Below are 14,620 nucleotides of genomic sequence, written 5' to 3'. Positions count from 1 at the left end.
CGGGCGCGGGCGCGGGCGCGGGCCCGGGCCTGCCGGCAGGTCCGATGGCCGGCGCGCGCCCGCGGCGGGGCCCCTGTCGCCACGCGTCGCTCCTGGCGGCGGCCTGGGCGGGCACGGGCGTCCTGGCCGTGGGCTTCCTGGCCTGCCTGTTCGCGCTGTGGAGCCTCCAGTGCCGCCTGGAGGTGTTGCGAGAGGAGCTGGTGCAGCTGCGCGGGGAGCTGAGAGCCAGGATGCCCGGGCCGCCGGGGCGCCTCCCGGGGACCCCCGAGCCCCTCCTGGTAAGCATGCGAGCGGCCGCGCACGGCGGGGGGCGAGGCCTGGCGGGGGGCCGGGGGCTGGCCGGGAGCCCCGCGCGTCTCCCACTCGTGTCGCAGTTCCCCCTGGCGGCGCTTCGGCCCCAGGAGAAGCCCTCCTGCCCTGCGGTGCCGGCCCCTGAAGCCGGCCGTGCGGGGGCCCCCCCGACGATCGCCCTGCCTGCCATCCCCCACACCCCTCGCCGTGGGCTCTGCTCCTGTGGCTGGTGGACACCGCAGTCTAACAAAGCGAGAGGGTCACCGAAGAGCGCGAGGGCCCCTCTGAGGGTGTGCAGAGGGCATGCATCCCCATCCAGCCTAATTATAGAAGCGGCCCACATGGATCCTGAAATGGAGAGGGAGGGTTCCGATTCACCCACACATGCATGCACACAAACAAAACTTCCAGGAAAAGAGAAGGAGGGATATGCGTCTGTCTGGCTTCGCTTTCATTTCTGGCCTAGGAGGTTAGCCAGCCTGGAGCCCGGGACTGGAACTGCCGTGCTGCCTTCCCAAAGGGGCAGAAAGCACCTCCGCAGCCCCTGGGGATCCCCAAGGAGCCCCTGGAGGGGCTGGAGGAGAGGGACGCAGAGCGGGAGGTGCCGCGCTTATTGCAAAAGAGTGCGGTTTCACCACATTGGCAGGCGAGCCGTGCAGAGCAGGGCTGACCCCATCCCGCCGAGGAGCGAAACCCTCTGCTTGCCAGCCTCTGCTGCTGCTGCAGATCTTCCTCCCCGCCGGGGTTTCCCAGACGCGGGCTCTGCTGCCCTCCCCAGCCACTCTCCGGCCCCGAGTCGCGCGGCCTGGCGTGGGAACGCAGTGCCCGCCCTTCCGGGGACTGACCCATTTAAGGGGCCAGTCTGGGTGGAAAACCGGCCCGTGACTCCCAGCCTGCCGCAGGCAGGATGGAGGGGGGGACGCCAAGGACTGCCATCCCGTGTGGCTTGGGTGCCCCCATCCATACATTCCAGCACCACCCTCAGCAGCATAATTCAGAGACTGAGTTATGCGTGAAGCGAGTGGGAAATAAACATTCCTCTGAGCACGTGCAGAGTGCCTGGAATGCTTTGGCTCAAGCTTTAGGTCGTGCCCTAGCAGCCACACACGCCATGAGCTCGAGGCTGACGGCAGGCCTGCCACTAAACTACGCACGAGCGAGGGAAAGGCACTCTGCATATGCTCAAAGGTGGAGGGAAAACCCTGTTGTTTATTTCAACATTCCGCTTGGGCATTGCCATCGGCTTTCTCCCGAGACTGACACTGGATGCGGGGCATGCAGCCCAGGCACAGGAGCCGGGGCTGCTGGGGCTTCCGACACCCTCACCGCCTCAGTTCTCACACCTAGGAATCCTGAGCACTAATCCTGCTCCAGCCATTCACTTCTTATCATTACATTTATTACTTTCCCTTTCGAACTTCCTCTTTATGTGTGGTTCTCTATAAAATACGCAGCCGACAAAATATTGCCTCTATGTGCAAGAAGGAAACAGTGTTCCGATAATCTGCGCATTAGAAATTTCCCTTTTTAAGAAGCCAGGAAGCTCTTTCAAGGTGTGCCACTTCCTGAATGAAACGGCCACCTTTTGGCTGCTGGTTCCGCACCTCACCCTCAGGAGTCTCTTGACCTGTGGAGATGCAGCGCAGGCTCCCTGGCTCTCTCCAGCTCCGTGCTGGCAAAATTTGCACGGGAAACGCTCCGGCCTCGTCGCTGAATGTTCTTAGAAGTGCAGGATCAGGGCCAGGGGAAAGGAAGACTTGCAGCCCTCTCCCTGGACGAGTCCACGGTCGATTTGGCTGGGCACAGGCCTGGTGAGGAAGCTGAGAATTTGGGGGAAATCCTCCCGGATTCCCCCCTGTCCCCTTGCCGGTGTCCTTTAAAAACGCGTTTAAAAGCCCTGGTTTGTAAAGGACGAGTGGGTGGGAACCTAAGTCTGGAACACAGTGGGAGAACCTATCCCCCGCTGATACATGTTGCTGGACTATAAGGCCCATCATCCAGTCCATGACTGGGGCTGTGGCTGATAGGATCAGGTGTCTGTGGGACCCCACGGGACTCCTGGGGTTCCCAGTCTGGGACTGGCCATCGTTTCGAGCTGGAACCCAGCTCTGAAGAGCAGCCGTGCTCTGTGCCCTCGGCAGCTAAAAGGAGAGTGATGGGGGGCAGGAGGGGCGAGACCCCTGCATGGGGGGAGGCCTGAAAGGATTGTGGGCAGAGCATCCTTCGCCAGCCGGGCTGCGACCGTCTCTCTCCCTGGCTTGATTGCAGAGGGCTGGTGACTTTCTGGGGCCATGTGCCACAAGAGAGAAACTCCCCAGGCACCTGGAAAGAAGGAAACGGGACGTGGAAAGGACCTCACAGGAGCAGCTGCGTCAACGAAGTGAGTAGACTCCTCGAACTGTCTGGCAGACAACCGTCGAGCCGTGTCGACGCACGTGGCCCGTGCCAGCCTCCCCGAGGGCATTTTTGCAGCTGCTGGGTGGGAGGCAGGATGCCAGCATGGAGGAGCTTTGGCTGGGAGCCCCCGCTCTTCAGGCCCCTGCTCCCCAGTTCACTCCCTAGCATCCCCCCAGCAGGAGTAGGAAATACCGGGGACAGAAATTCAGCAGGCTAAAGATTTTTGCATGGGGAGCAGGAACGATTCCGCTCTCACGGGCTGTTCGTGAGAACCCGGGGCCCTCCCATGGCAACCAACATCCAAACTATCATAGAATAATCCTCCTCAAAGTTATTACTGTATTAAGAAACGGAAAATGGGCAGAGGGCCTTTTCAAATGAGGAGCAAATGAGGAAAGGCGGGATTTCACAGAACCTTGGAGAGCAGAGCTGGAGGGGGCCAAGAAGGCCTTCGGGTCCAGCCCCACTGGACACCAGCTCACCCCACCCCACCCCACCCCGCTCAGAGGACTGCCCTGTTTCCTTCCGCTTGTCTCTAGTGTGGGAGAGCCCATGACCTCTCCAGGCAACGGAGATTTTTCTCTCTCTGCTCGGGCTCGGTTTGTTTCTGAATGAAATGAGTAAATGGGAAGACTTTGGCGCTATACGATGTGTGATCGAGATGTTGTTGGTGCGGATACTACGAAGCATCCGGACGCGGAGGGCAAGGTCAATTCCCTTGGACCTCTCCAAGCTGGGCTTCTGGATGTTGGAGAGTCGGTGGAGGGGAAACGGCGCTGCTTTCCCCACAGGGATGCTGGTGGAGGGTTGCACATTGCGCCGTGGGGCGCTACCTTTTCATCATCTATGTGAAATCTCTGGAGGGGAGCTGAAGCTAAGCAGGGGTGGGGCTGGCTTGAGCGTGGAGGGGAGACCGCCTGGGAACCCCACGGAGCCACCCTGAGTTTCACCACGGAAACAGGTGGGGTGTGAATAGAATGCATAAATAGTCACCGTGTGGATGTCCCATCCTGGCGAGACAGTGGCTGATCTGGTTGCAACCTGTTTGAGGGCTGCTGTGGGAGGTGCTTCTGCTGCTCAGATAAGAGGCGTTTGGCCTGCTCTGGAGGGGTGTTGTCACTTGCCATCCAGTCATCTCCAGCTTATGGCGGCCCCCTGAATGGAGCCCCCCGAGATGAGCTCTCCGGGGCAGCCCTGCTCAGCTCGCGTAATTCAAGGCCGGGGCTGCCTTCATGGAGCCGGTCCATCTCCTAGTCGGCTTTTCTCCTCTTCTGCCTTCGACCTTCCCTGGCGTGATCGTCTTCTCCCAGGAGTCTAGCCTGCTCGTGATGCGCCCAGAGCAGGCTTCTAGGGAAAGCTCTGCCTCGATTCGATCTAGGATCCCCGTTTGTCTTTCTGTCGGTCCAGGGCGCTCCCAAAGCTTTCCTCCAGCACCGTTTCGAATGCATCCATTCCCTTCACTGCCCAGCTTTCACCCCCATCCATACAGGCGGGGGATACGATAGTGTGGATGAGCTTGGCCGTGGTCTCCCGTGGATCTGGAGCGGGGAGCGCTGTTCACGGCTCAGGGGATGCTTCTGCATCCAGCACTGTCACAGGAGCCCTGGTGAACCGGCTGGTGCGGAGCACCTGCGTCGTACCTGGACAAGGTGCAGCTGCCACACACTGGTGGCTGTGTGTGTTTCTCGGGGGGGGGGGGGGTGTTTGAAAACGGTCTGGGAACATCTGATGCTCCTAAACAGGCTGATGGGATTGTTGGCACAGACTGGGCAAAACGGCATCTTCCGGTCCGTCTCCAGGCTCGGTTCGGAGCACCGGTGTTAACTTGCAAAGCCTCAGACGGCTCGGGGCAGGCTACCCAGAGGGTCGCCTCCTCCCGTCTGGACTGGCCCTGAATCAAGTGCCCCGGCAAAGAAAGCGAGGCAGGAGGCCCCGGAGAAGAGGGCCGGGCTGGCTGGGAATGATGGGAGTTGCGTTCCGGCACAGCCGGACGTCACCGCGCTCCGCACCAGAAGTGACTCAGCGTGCCTGGCGAGGCGGCTGGGTCGTTTTTCCAGAGGCTGGGGAAGCCCGGGCTTGGGCTGCAGGCCGGGCAGGGCAGGGCAGGGCAGGGCAGGGCAGGGTGGGTAGAAGCTGACTCAACAGTTTTGTGCCGTTGGCCCACTAACAGCAGAAAGGAAGGCAGGAGGCGGAAGGCGGGAAACGCATTGGCAAAGTTGGTGAGGAAGTGAAAGTGATATAAAATGCAACGGAGCATACAAGCCCAGCTTCTTGCGAGGACTCGTGGCGGATCTGTGGCTTTGCACGGGCCGGGCGAGCGAGCAGAGACCCCACGCCACATTATCCCAGGCTTCCTCTGGCTGTGCCATCGCCGGAAAGCGAGACAGCGGGATCCAGCCAGGGCCCTTTTTGGACGGGTGTGCTCTGCCCTCCGAAGAGATTCTCCTGGCACGGCATGAACTGGTCTTCTTGCTCCCAGCAAAGATTCCTTTGAAAACCTGGCTGCCAATCCCAGGTCGTTTTCCAGTGGGTTTTACAGTCCTGGTTGGCAGACTTGCTGATCGGCGTTGACCACTGGGTGGAGTTCGTTCTGCTGTTTGCATTCTCTTTGATACGGCTTCTGTGAATTTAGTTTGAGAGGTAGCAGGATTTGTGCATTGCAGCCAAAACCAACAGAAAGGTAGTTATAATAATAACAATAATTACAATCATTAGATAATTATAATGTTAAATTATATAATTATATTAAGCATCATCATCCATCTTCCACACCATCCATAAGCTGAAGGTTTCTGGGTGGTTTAAAGCAAAATATAAAAAGAATGAAACATAATAGGTAAAAGCATTAACAGGAACTGAAATTAACTTAAAATAGCATAAAAGCATTAGAAGACAATAAAAAGACCTGGCCAGGAATAAAAGAAACACACCTGCCTCATTGAGTCAGGGCCCTGAAGGAGCAGGGAGGTCTTGAAACGGCTCTGCAAGGAGGGCTGCCTTAACCTGGCGCCGAAAAGAGGGCACCTGTGGCACATGGGCCGCGGCAGCGAGGCTGTTCCAAAGACGACCTCTTATTAGAAAAAACGCTTCCCAGATCCAGGTATCACCAGATGCACGGAAACATTACTTGAATTTGGCAGGTGCACCTGGGGCAAAGGGCCGTGCGCAACGTGTTTTTTACCTGGCAAGCCCATTTCATTCGTCACACGGGGCCAATGTGGCTGCAGCGAGATGAACAGGGAGCTCACCTGCTTCTGGAAACTTTTCCCACTGTTGGGTCTCAGTTGCAATAAATATAGTACCCCTGAGCATGTGCAGGGTGCCTTTCCTGCACTACTCAGGCATCACCTGAGTGGGACGGTGGAAATGGTGACCTGCCACGGCGGGGGGCTGGATTCCTTGGCCCCTTCCGACCTTGCTGTTCTAGGAGTCTGTGATCACAGGCCTGCCACCCTGGCTGGCCCAGTGGCCTGTTTTATGGCGGAGAGTCCTCGGAGGCAAGAGCTGCCCAGTCTGGTTCCAGCTGAAGGAAACAGGGCAGTGGCCTCCAAGTCCCGTCTCCACAGTTCGCTCACGACTGCAGGCTGGGGGCCCTGATCCGCCCACTCGGACAAGATGCCCAGCGGATCCCGTTACGTTATAGCTCCTCCTCTGCCCTGTAGACGAGTGAACGGGCACCCTCCCCTTCTTCCTTAGAACCTGACTGGGGGAAGCAGAACAAGGATGCGGCGGGGGGATACATGGGCAACTGTGGGGGTTTAAATTTGGAAAAGGAGGCAAGAATTAACCCTTGAACCCAAATATTTCAGGCTGTCTCTCTCCCCCGCCAGGGAAGCAGTCGGCCCTGCATCTGGTCCCTGAAAGGCAAGCCAACAAAGGTGAGTGGTTTCCCTCTCAGCGGTGTAGCAGGCAGCATCTTCTCGCAATCTGCTAAGAAAGGGGGGCTGGACTAAATGACCTCTGAGGACCCCCTCCTGGCCCTGTGATTCCCTGCCATAACCAGGGGAGCTGCAGGATGAGCCGAACTGGCTGCAGCGGTGGAGCCTAGCGGCGTCCTTTCACTGAGACCAGGCCAGCCCGGGCGTCCAGGGACAACCTGTCAACCCTGCTAGGGGCCTGCTGGCCGGAGCACCCCAGATTTGCCCCCTGCAATCTGCTGCTCCCCTGCTGGAGCAGCCACAGCTGCCCTCTCGCCCTCTGCTCGTGCCACAGGCGATTGAAAAGAGGGGCCAGGGAGCCCGCGGCGCTGGCTGGCTCTTCCCGAATGGCCGGAGACAGTTCTGGAGTCCCCTTGGAAACACTGCCGTTCCTGCTGACTGGGAATGATGGGTATTGTGGTGCAGTGCCCCCGGCTGGAGGAAGCTGCAGGACTGGGAAGCAGGCAAGATACAAACAGGCCTCAGGAAGCTCAGCTGCTCCCCCAGACTCCCGGCTGCCCCGAGAAACCTGCTGGGGGGGCAGCCAGGTTTGGGATTTCTGGGAGCTGCAGGCGTCACCTCTGCTCACACGACGCGCCCGCAAATAGCCAGTGCGAGCACCGTGTAGCCTCACCCAAAAGCAGCCCTGGCCAGCCCGGTGCCGCACGCTCGACCTTCCAGCACCTGGAGGGTTGGGGCAAAGGTTCTGCTCCACCTCCCCCCAAGTATGATGCTCTGGGAGCCGCAGGAATTCTTCTGCTTGCACCTCCTGTACTCACACCTGGCCTTTCCAACTGCTGAACATCGCTAAAACTCCTCCCCTTTCCCAGTTGTGCTGGCTCCTGCCGGAAAATGGATCACTGCTCTATTCTTTATTCTTCGTGGTCTTGACTGCTATAATTCTCTTCTTCCCAGTTCATTGACCAGTTTGTTGAGAGTTAATCAGGAAGGGGAGAAGAAGGGAGATGGCCTCTCATGGCTCAGCCACTGGCTGCAGAGCAGAAAGCGGAGAGGAGGCGTGCATGCCAAATTCCTCCAAGACAGGGATGCTCCTCAGACAGTCCCCATGGGGACTGATGCCTAGCCTCTTGCTCATACATGGTCTCAAGTTGGAAGTGAACTGTACAGTGGCCAAGTTTTCCAACGATGCCAAAAAACAAAAAGCCCTTGTAACGCATTCCAGCGAGACCCCCCCCCCCCGCCGCCCTGCCAGGCTGGGAGAAGGGGCATCAAGATGGCAAATGCGGTTCCGTGGAAGCATGTGGGAATCATGCGCTTGGGGGCAAAACAGCCCAGCTTGGAGGCTAGGCTGAGCTCGCAGCGACTGCGCAAGGAGCGATCTGGGGTGATGGCAGGCAGCTGGACGAAACCGTCAGCCCGTGAAAAAGGCAAGCTGCGCGTTGGACGTAATTGGGAAGGGAATCAAAAGCAAAACTGCCAAGATTGTGCTCTTTCGCATACTCTGGTGCCACAAAATATCACGGGCAGTCTTGGCCGCCACACCTGGAAAATATCATTCTTGACTTGGAAAAAGGGCAGCTAAAATGAGGAGGGGGTTGGAGCAGCTCTCCTGCAAGGAAAGATTCCAAAATCCGGGGTTATGTTGTGCTTCGGAAAAAGGCAGAACAAGAACAGATCAAGGGGCCCAGCATTAGGCCTGGCGTGGGGACAGAGGTGTGGAGAGGGCTCATAACGCTGGGACCCGACAGGGAATATTCCACCTGAGCGGTGGGATATTTAGGAGAGACACAAAGGCCGATTTCCTCGCCCGGTGCAGAATTGGACTGGGAAATTCACTTCCTCGAATTAAAGTGGATTTGGACAGCTAAGGGGATTGCACAGGTGCTTTGCCGGCCCAGCTGTGACCTCCACGGTCAGAGGATGCATGCCTCAGTACACCAGCAGCCGGGGGACCTGGGCAGGGGTGTTGTGCACCTCTCCTGATGCTGCAGGCAGCCCGGAAGGCACTTGGCCTCTTCCTCGCCTCCGTCCCCACTCATCCTCCCTCTTCTTAGCCCTGCCGTTCACTGTGCCGTGTCTCGTCCATGCCGTCATTTGACGTCTTTCTCCGCCTTCGGGGTTCCTTCTCGGAGCTGGCCTGAGTGGATCCCATGCAAAGGGCACGGCAGCGCTGGCTCAGGCGGAGGGCGCCTCCGCCTCCGCCCACGTGGGTCCCTCTCCCGCATCCGCTCTGTTTGCTTTCCCCTTGTTGCTCCACGCTGCTCTTGCGACACGCGTCCCTTGCACGTGGCCCTCCGCTCCCCCTGGCCCTCGCAGCGCTCCGCGGCCATCCCTCTTCCGGAGCCTTCTCTCAGCCTCTCCGCCTCCTCTCTGGGCACACCTACCAGGGCAGGAAGCAGCTTCTGTCCCCAGCAGACGGGCCCAGCTGGGACCAGCGCCTCCTTTTCCATTTTGAGTTCCTTCGAGATGGCACCTCTGCTCGCGAAGGCCTGCTCTTTTTACGTTATTTATTTGGACCACCCCGTTGGAAACCAAAACCAGAACCCCAGTCAACAAAGTGGAGGGGAGATAAAACAAAACCTTTCAAAAGGCTTGTCAGGCGTTTGCAATTTGGGGAGGGCAGCAAGGTGAAGGGTGGAAATACAAAGACAGGAATATGCGAGTGTTGCTTTTCAAAACTCAAAAACAAATGGGAGACATGTTGTGAGCCGGCTGGAGCCAGGGGTCAGACTAGATGGCCTGGGAGACCCCTTCTGACTTGCTCAGTTTCTATGTTTTTATGTGTTATGTGAGACTTAAGTCAGTTTTCCGTGATGGATGCCTATCTCAGCAGGATAACGTGCTGCTGTTAGTACAGGTAATTATGCATAAATTCCAACAAAGGTGCTCCTTGCCTGTGGATCCACCTGTGAGGCTGCGCCCCGGGCTTGCTCAGGGCTCCCGGCCTGCCCTCTCCAGACCGGAAGCATTTCCTTGCCGGGCCTGCTTTGCTTCCCTCTGCTAGGAGCTTGTCGTGGCTTTGTGGCTAGCATGATCTGAAAAACGGGCATTTCTTTGCAAAGAGGCAAGGGAGAGTAGGCGGGTTGCGGCTCCCATCATCCTCAGGCCCCCATGATGCAGCACACATCATCCCCAGGCGGGAGCCCACTGCCTCCAGAGAGCGCTGGCTTGGGGAAGCCTGGCCAAAAGAGCCCCGAGCCCCGCAGCTATGCTCGGATTCCCTGAGGACGTGAGGAGGGCCGGGGGCACCCGGCCGCTTTGCAAAGCTGCAGCGGCTCCTCCTGGCTGCCCCGCACACCTGCGCCCGTCCTCGCCGCCCCTTTCCCTGGGCACGTGCAGAGGCCTCGCCGTGGGTCACCCCAGCCGGGGAGGACGGCTCCCCTCCAACATGGTTTGCTGCCCGGGCTAGTCTCCCGAGAAAAGCAAAGCAAATCGAGGCGCACAGGTGCAGGGAAGTCAGCCCGGGAGTTCCCCGTTCTTTGTCCCACACACAAGCAGGCCTCTGCTGGATCCTGGCCACCGAGGCTTCCTTGGGGCGGCTGGCCAGACCGCAAGCGGGCCAGCAAAGGACCGTTCCTCACTGCGCTTCCAGATGACGGCGGCTCTTTTGCTGGTGCGTGTCTTCCTGGCATTTTTCTTTTCTGCCTGCTCAAGGGGCAGGTGGAAAATCCACCTGTGCTTGCTCTCCTTGGGTCTCTGCCATGGTCCCGCTCCACAGCAGCCAGCCAGCCAGCCCTCCTCCTCCCTTCCTTTCTCCCCAACGTGCAAACTGCTCCAAATCGAGGCAGATTCCAGAGTGGAGGGCAGTGCAGAGCTAACACAGATTAAAGGAGGAGAAGAATGCACTAAAATCCGAATAAGGTTAAACCCATGGCTGGAGAAGGCCAGGAAAGCCTTCCCAGAACAAGGACGGCTGCAGCAGGCACTGAGATTGACACGGGGCTGGTGCCAGTCTCGCCTCCCGAGGCGGGGAATTCCACAGAAATGGGGCCACCCCGCGAAGGCTCTGCTGGCAGACTCCAGCCAGGCCCCGGTCCGTGCAGAACTACCAGAACGCTCCTCGCGGGAGTCGTCCATGAAAGGCAGGCGGGCGTGCGAGTCTGGGCGCTGCGTGGGCACCGCAGCGTCACTGCCGTTTTCCCTCCCTCCGCAGACGGGGAATGTATCACGGAGGTCTGGTGGAAGCCCTTCCTGCAGCAAGGGCGGGCCCTGGAGCTGAGCGGCCGGGACGTGCTGGTGAAGCACACGGGGCTCTACCTCGTGTACAGCCAGGTAAGGGGCGGGAGCAGCCCGGCCACGCATCTCGGCGAGCCGGCAGGTCCCCCTGCGTGGCGAGGCCACGTGACCTCCAGCAGGCGGAGGGGCCGAAGCTCGGGGCCGGAGGGGTGCCGGCAGGTCCCCCTGCGTGGCGAGGCCACGTGACCTCCAGCGCCGCTCGGTCCCGCTCTCTCCGTTGAGAGCGAGGAGAACCAGCCCGCGGTGCTGGAGAGCCGCTCTCCGTGGCTGGCACTGTGCGGGCTGGGATGGGGGGCACGGCAGGCACGGGCGCTCGGCGAGGGCGGGCTGGCAGTCCGCTCTGTGCCGGAAGGGAGCTAGCTGCCGCACGCCTCGCCGTCCTTCCGCCACCGGTCCTGCCAGCCTGAGCCAGCGACTGCCCCTTTCTGCTTCCCAGGTGCTCTTCCATGACCCCACCTTCACCATGGGGCAGGTGCTGCAGCGGCTGGCGCCAGGGCGGCCGAACCAGGTCCTGTTCCGCTGCATCCAGAGCATGCCCGCAGACCCAGAGCGAGCGTACAACAGCTGCTACAGCGGAGGTGAGAGAGGCGGGCCTGCCTGGCAGGGGGCAAGGGACGGGCGGGCCGGCGGCGGGCCTCCTGGCGTTGTGAGTCAAGGTTCCTGCTTCAGGCAGGCCAAGGCACCGTCTGTTTTGCTTGCAAAACATTCTTTATTGCTCCCAAGTACAAATCACGAGGAATGGATCTCTGAGCATGCTCAGAGCGGTTTGTGGAACCCGATCTAGTGTTTACCACCTGGAACTCTCCTTATGAACATGTCTTGGGAGGGGCTCGTTCTCTCTGTCTTGATAATCTAGAGTACAAAACTAAAAAAACCCAATAGAAATACAAAAATACATCAAGAACAACAAAAAATACATAGATAAAAGGGGGAAAGAGAAAGAAAAAAACTAATAATAAAAAACTAATAAAATATCTTGTGCACCCTTCCACTAGGACCTTGGCTACATAGTAATTAATCAATTTATTCATTCCACCACATATGGAAATAGGTACCCACTTTTTGACCAACATAAATTGGAATATTTATTATCCATATAGAATAGTTTTACCTGTGTCAGGTACCATTTCTTTACTAACTCATAAACTTTTTCCTCAATTCTACTTGACATGCCTTTTAGTGGTCTCTTATCCTGTATTTTTTCCATTTTTCCTTACCTATATCCCTCCGTGTATCTATTTCCTATGAAATCTTCAGCGGTTCATGCTGGACTCCATCTCCCTCTAGTCGAATCTTATAAATTCCACAAGGGATCGCTCTTGCTTGCTTCACATCTGGATGGAACGATCTCTTCAAATCAAGCGATCTGTTTGCCTCACTGGGGTGCTATCTTTCTCACTCCCAACACCTGGGAGGGCCAGTCTGATCCAGCGGTTGGGAACAAACACTTCCAGTTGGCTGTCTGTCTGTCCTTCTCCTGCACCATCTGGGACGGAAGACAGGCAGACACTCCACCCTGCATCTTCATGCTGAACAGTGCTTTACCTGTTGAATTTTGGAGAGGCAATGTGCCGCACTCAAAATGAGTGGGCATCCCCCATGTATTCCGTGGGGTTTTCTGGCCCTTTCAAATGTCTCGTCCAGGATCTGGGCAACATTAGTAGGGTGTCTTTACCCAGCAGAACCAATGGTGAGGATGATGGGAACTGTAGTTCACCAAGTTCTGGAGAGTTCCACCCCATGACTTAAAATACCCAACAAGAATACTCTGAAGTTGCGTCGTCTCCCTCCTTGCCTTGCCCCGCAGAAAGGAGAAAAGGTGTGGAAAGCATGAACCCGGCGGGGCACCCAATAGCCTCGTTTAACGTGAAACCGCTGACAGGAAATGCAGGGCTGCTTTCTGCCCGCAAAGAGCGGCGAGTGCAGAATTCAGCACCATGAGGTTCTCAGGTCCATTCCATAAAAAAGAAAACTGGCAAGGGTGTGCTAGCACCTTTCCAGCTGGAAAGCCTGTGGGGAGAAGTGAAGGAAAGGGCTGGGGGGCACCTCAAAAGCTGGGGGGGGGGCTGATGCACCCATGTGGAGCAAGGGGACACAAGCAGGCTGCAGAAGCCGGACTGAGCACACGGCTATTCCTCATCGGCCCTGGTGCCGAATGGAGGCGTCGGTGGCAGGGGCCACTGCGGTGGGGGAAGGATGCTCAGGCGCAGGGGCCGGGAGGGCCGTCCCGCCCTGCATGCCCGCTGCCTGACCCCCTTTGCCTCCCCACAGGGGTCTTCCACCTCCAGCACGGCGACCGCCTGAACCTCTACATTCCACGCTGCAACGCATCCTTCGACTTCAGTGCTCACGGGACCTTCCTGGGGCTCCTCCGTCTCTAGCGGCGCCCAGCCGAGCCCTCTCGGCACCCGCCCAGGACAATGCCGAGGCCAAGCCCGGACACAGGCACTGATGAACCCAAGCACTCCTGGTCTCCCATAGAAGTGAGACCGTGAGACTTAATGCTCCTGGGATGCTGGCATTTTCTTTTCGCCTTTTTTTGCTGGGGGGTAGGTGACGGAAGAAACCTGCGTTCTCTTTCTAGCTTTGGGGGGAAATCGGGTCTGGAGCCAACGTGTTGCCTTGCAGAGGGGCTTATGTTTAATCCAAGTTGGACGCAAAGGAATCCTGATCCTTTTTCAAGACCCCAGGTCCATCACCTGATTTTGAATCTGGAACATCTGCAAATCTTTCTTAGCAAATCGTGCCTGCCACAGCCCCGCCTTTACTGCCTCATGCACAAGGACCCGCACTGCACCAGAAAAATCGGCAGAGCGCCTGAACCAGAATATTTTTTCACAGGTGATATCCCGGTAAGGCAAGCGCGTGCGGCATGCCCTGCTCTTGTAAAAATGCTTTATGGCGCCGAATCTCTCAGGAATGCCCAGTTGTAAGGGGAATCTTTTTCCTAGTTTTGCTGTAGGCCTATCTGGGCAAAGGGAGTGGGAAAGACAGTCGCCTTGTAGAATAAAGCAAAACCTGCCTTAATACTGGATGCGTGGGTTGGATGCAGGGCCTCTGTGTAGAAACCTTACGCCAGGAAGCTTCACGAGCGGATGGGTAATCGTTATGTACATTGGAATCTGATCTCTGCAGGGGGGAGAGATATACTGGGATCTTTGCTAATCCTTCGTGGGGCAGGACTTGGCAAGCCAAGTGAAGTTCTGTGGAAAGAGCAAACCCGCCTGCCAGAGGCCAGGGGACTGATGGGCTGCAGACCTAAGCCGAACAAAGGAGGCTTTCTTCTGCTGGTGCAAGGGATGATTAACCCCTTGCACTCGTGTTCAGAAGTGCACTTCCGACTCTCAGCCAGCTGCTTCCAACAAGCGCACGGTGCAAACGCAGGGTGGTCACTTGCCGTAGCAGTGAAATTTGAAGTCGGGCACGATTCCAGCAGTCCCCAGAAAGGCTCTGCAGTCCACTGTGGGCTTACTCGAGAGAAGACCACGCTGTGTTCAGTGGGGTTTACACACTTGGGCTTTAAGGGTTGCGGTTGGAAACTGCAGCTTTTCTGCAAAATCAGTCTTCCTAGTGGTTTTGTGCCAGCTGGGGAGTTTGGGGAATGTGATCCAGGACATCTGGAGGGCACCAGGTTGGGGAAGGGCAATCCTATTTAAATGCAAATATCGTTTCCATAAAAGTTTGGGAGGGGAGGACTGGCTGGCCGCTGTCGGAGACAGAATACTAGGCTTCATGAAGTGTTGCGTCACGCCGTCAACAGTCCCTTCCGAAAATGAAATCTCGCAGGACGTGGTGCTGTAATATCGCGCGATTTGAGG

The 14,620-nt window shown here is 57.7% G+C and overlaps 1 protein-coding gene across 1 annotated transcript in view; it reads left to right on the top strand.

Moving 5' to 3' along the window:
* Positions 1-13,831, top strand: part of LOC123016603 — a 23,652-nt gene extending 9,821 nt beyond the window's left edge. Inside the window, exons 9-14 of the mRNA XM_044417118.1 lie at positions 40-278; positions 2,560-2,671; positions 6,498-6,566; positions 10,720-10,838; positions 11,239-11,380; positions 13,074-13,831. Of these exons, the coding sequence (XP_044273053.1) occupies positions 40-278; positions 2,560-2,671; positions 6,498-6,566; positions 10,720-10,838; positions 11,239-11,380; positions 13,074-13,183 (791 nt within the window). The 3' untranslated portion in view covers positions 13,184-13,831. The remainder of the gene's footprint in view (positions 1-39; positions 279-2,559; positions 2,672-6,497; positions 6,567-10,719; positions 10,839-11,238; positions 11,381-13,073) is intronic.
* The last annotated feature ends 789 nt before the right edge of the window (positions 13,832-14,620 follow it).

The sequence above is a fragment of the Varanus komodoensis genome, unplaced genomic scaffold, assembly GCF_004798865.1.
Source record: "Varanus komodoensis strain SLA01 unplaced genomic scaffold, ASM479886v1 scaffold87, whole genome shotgun sequence".
NCBI lineage: Eukaryota > Metazoa > Chordata > Lepidosauria > Squamata > Varanidae > Varanus > Varanus komodoensis.
This window is presented reverse-complemented; position numbering and strand designations above follow the sequence as displayed.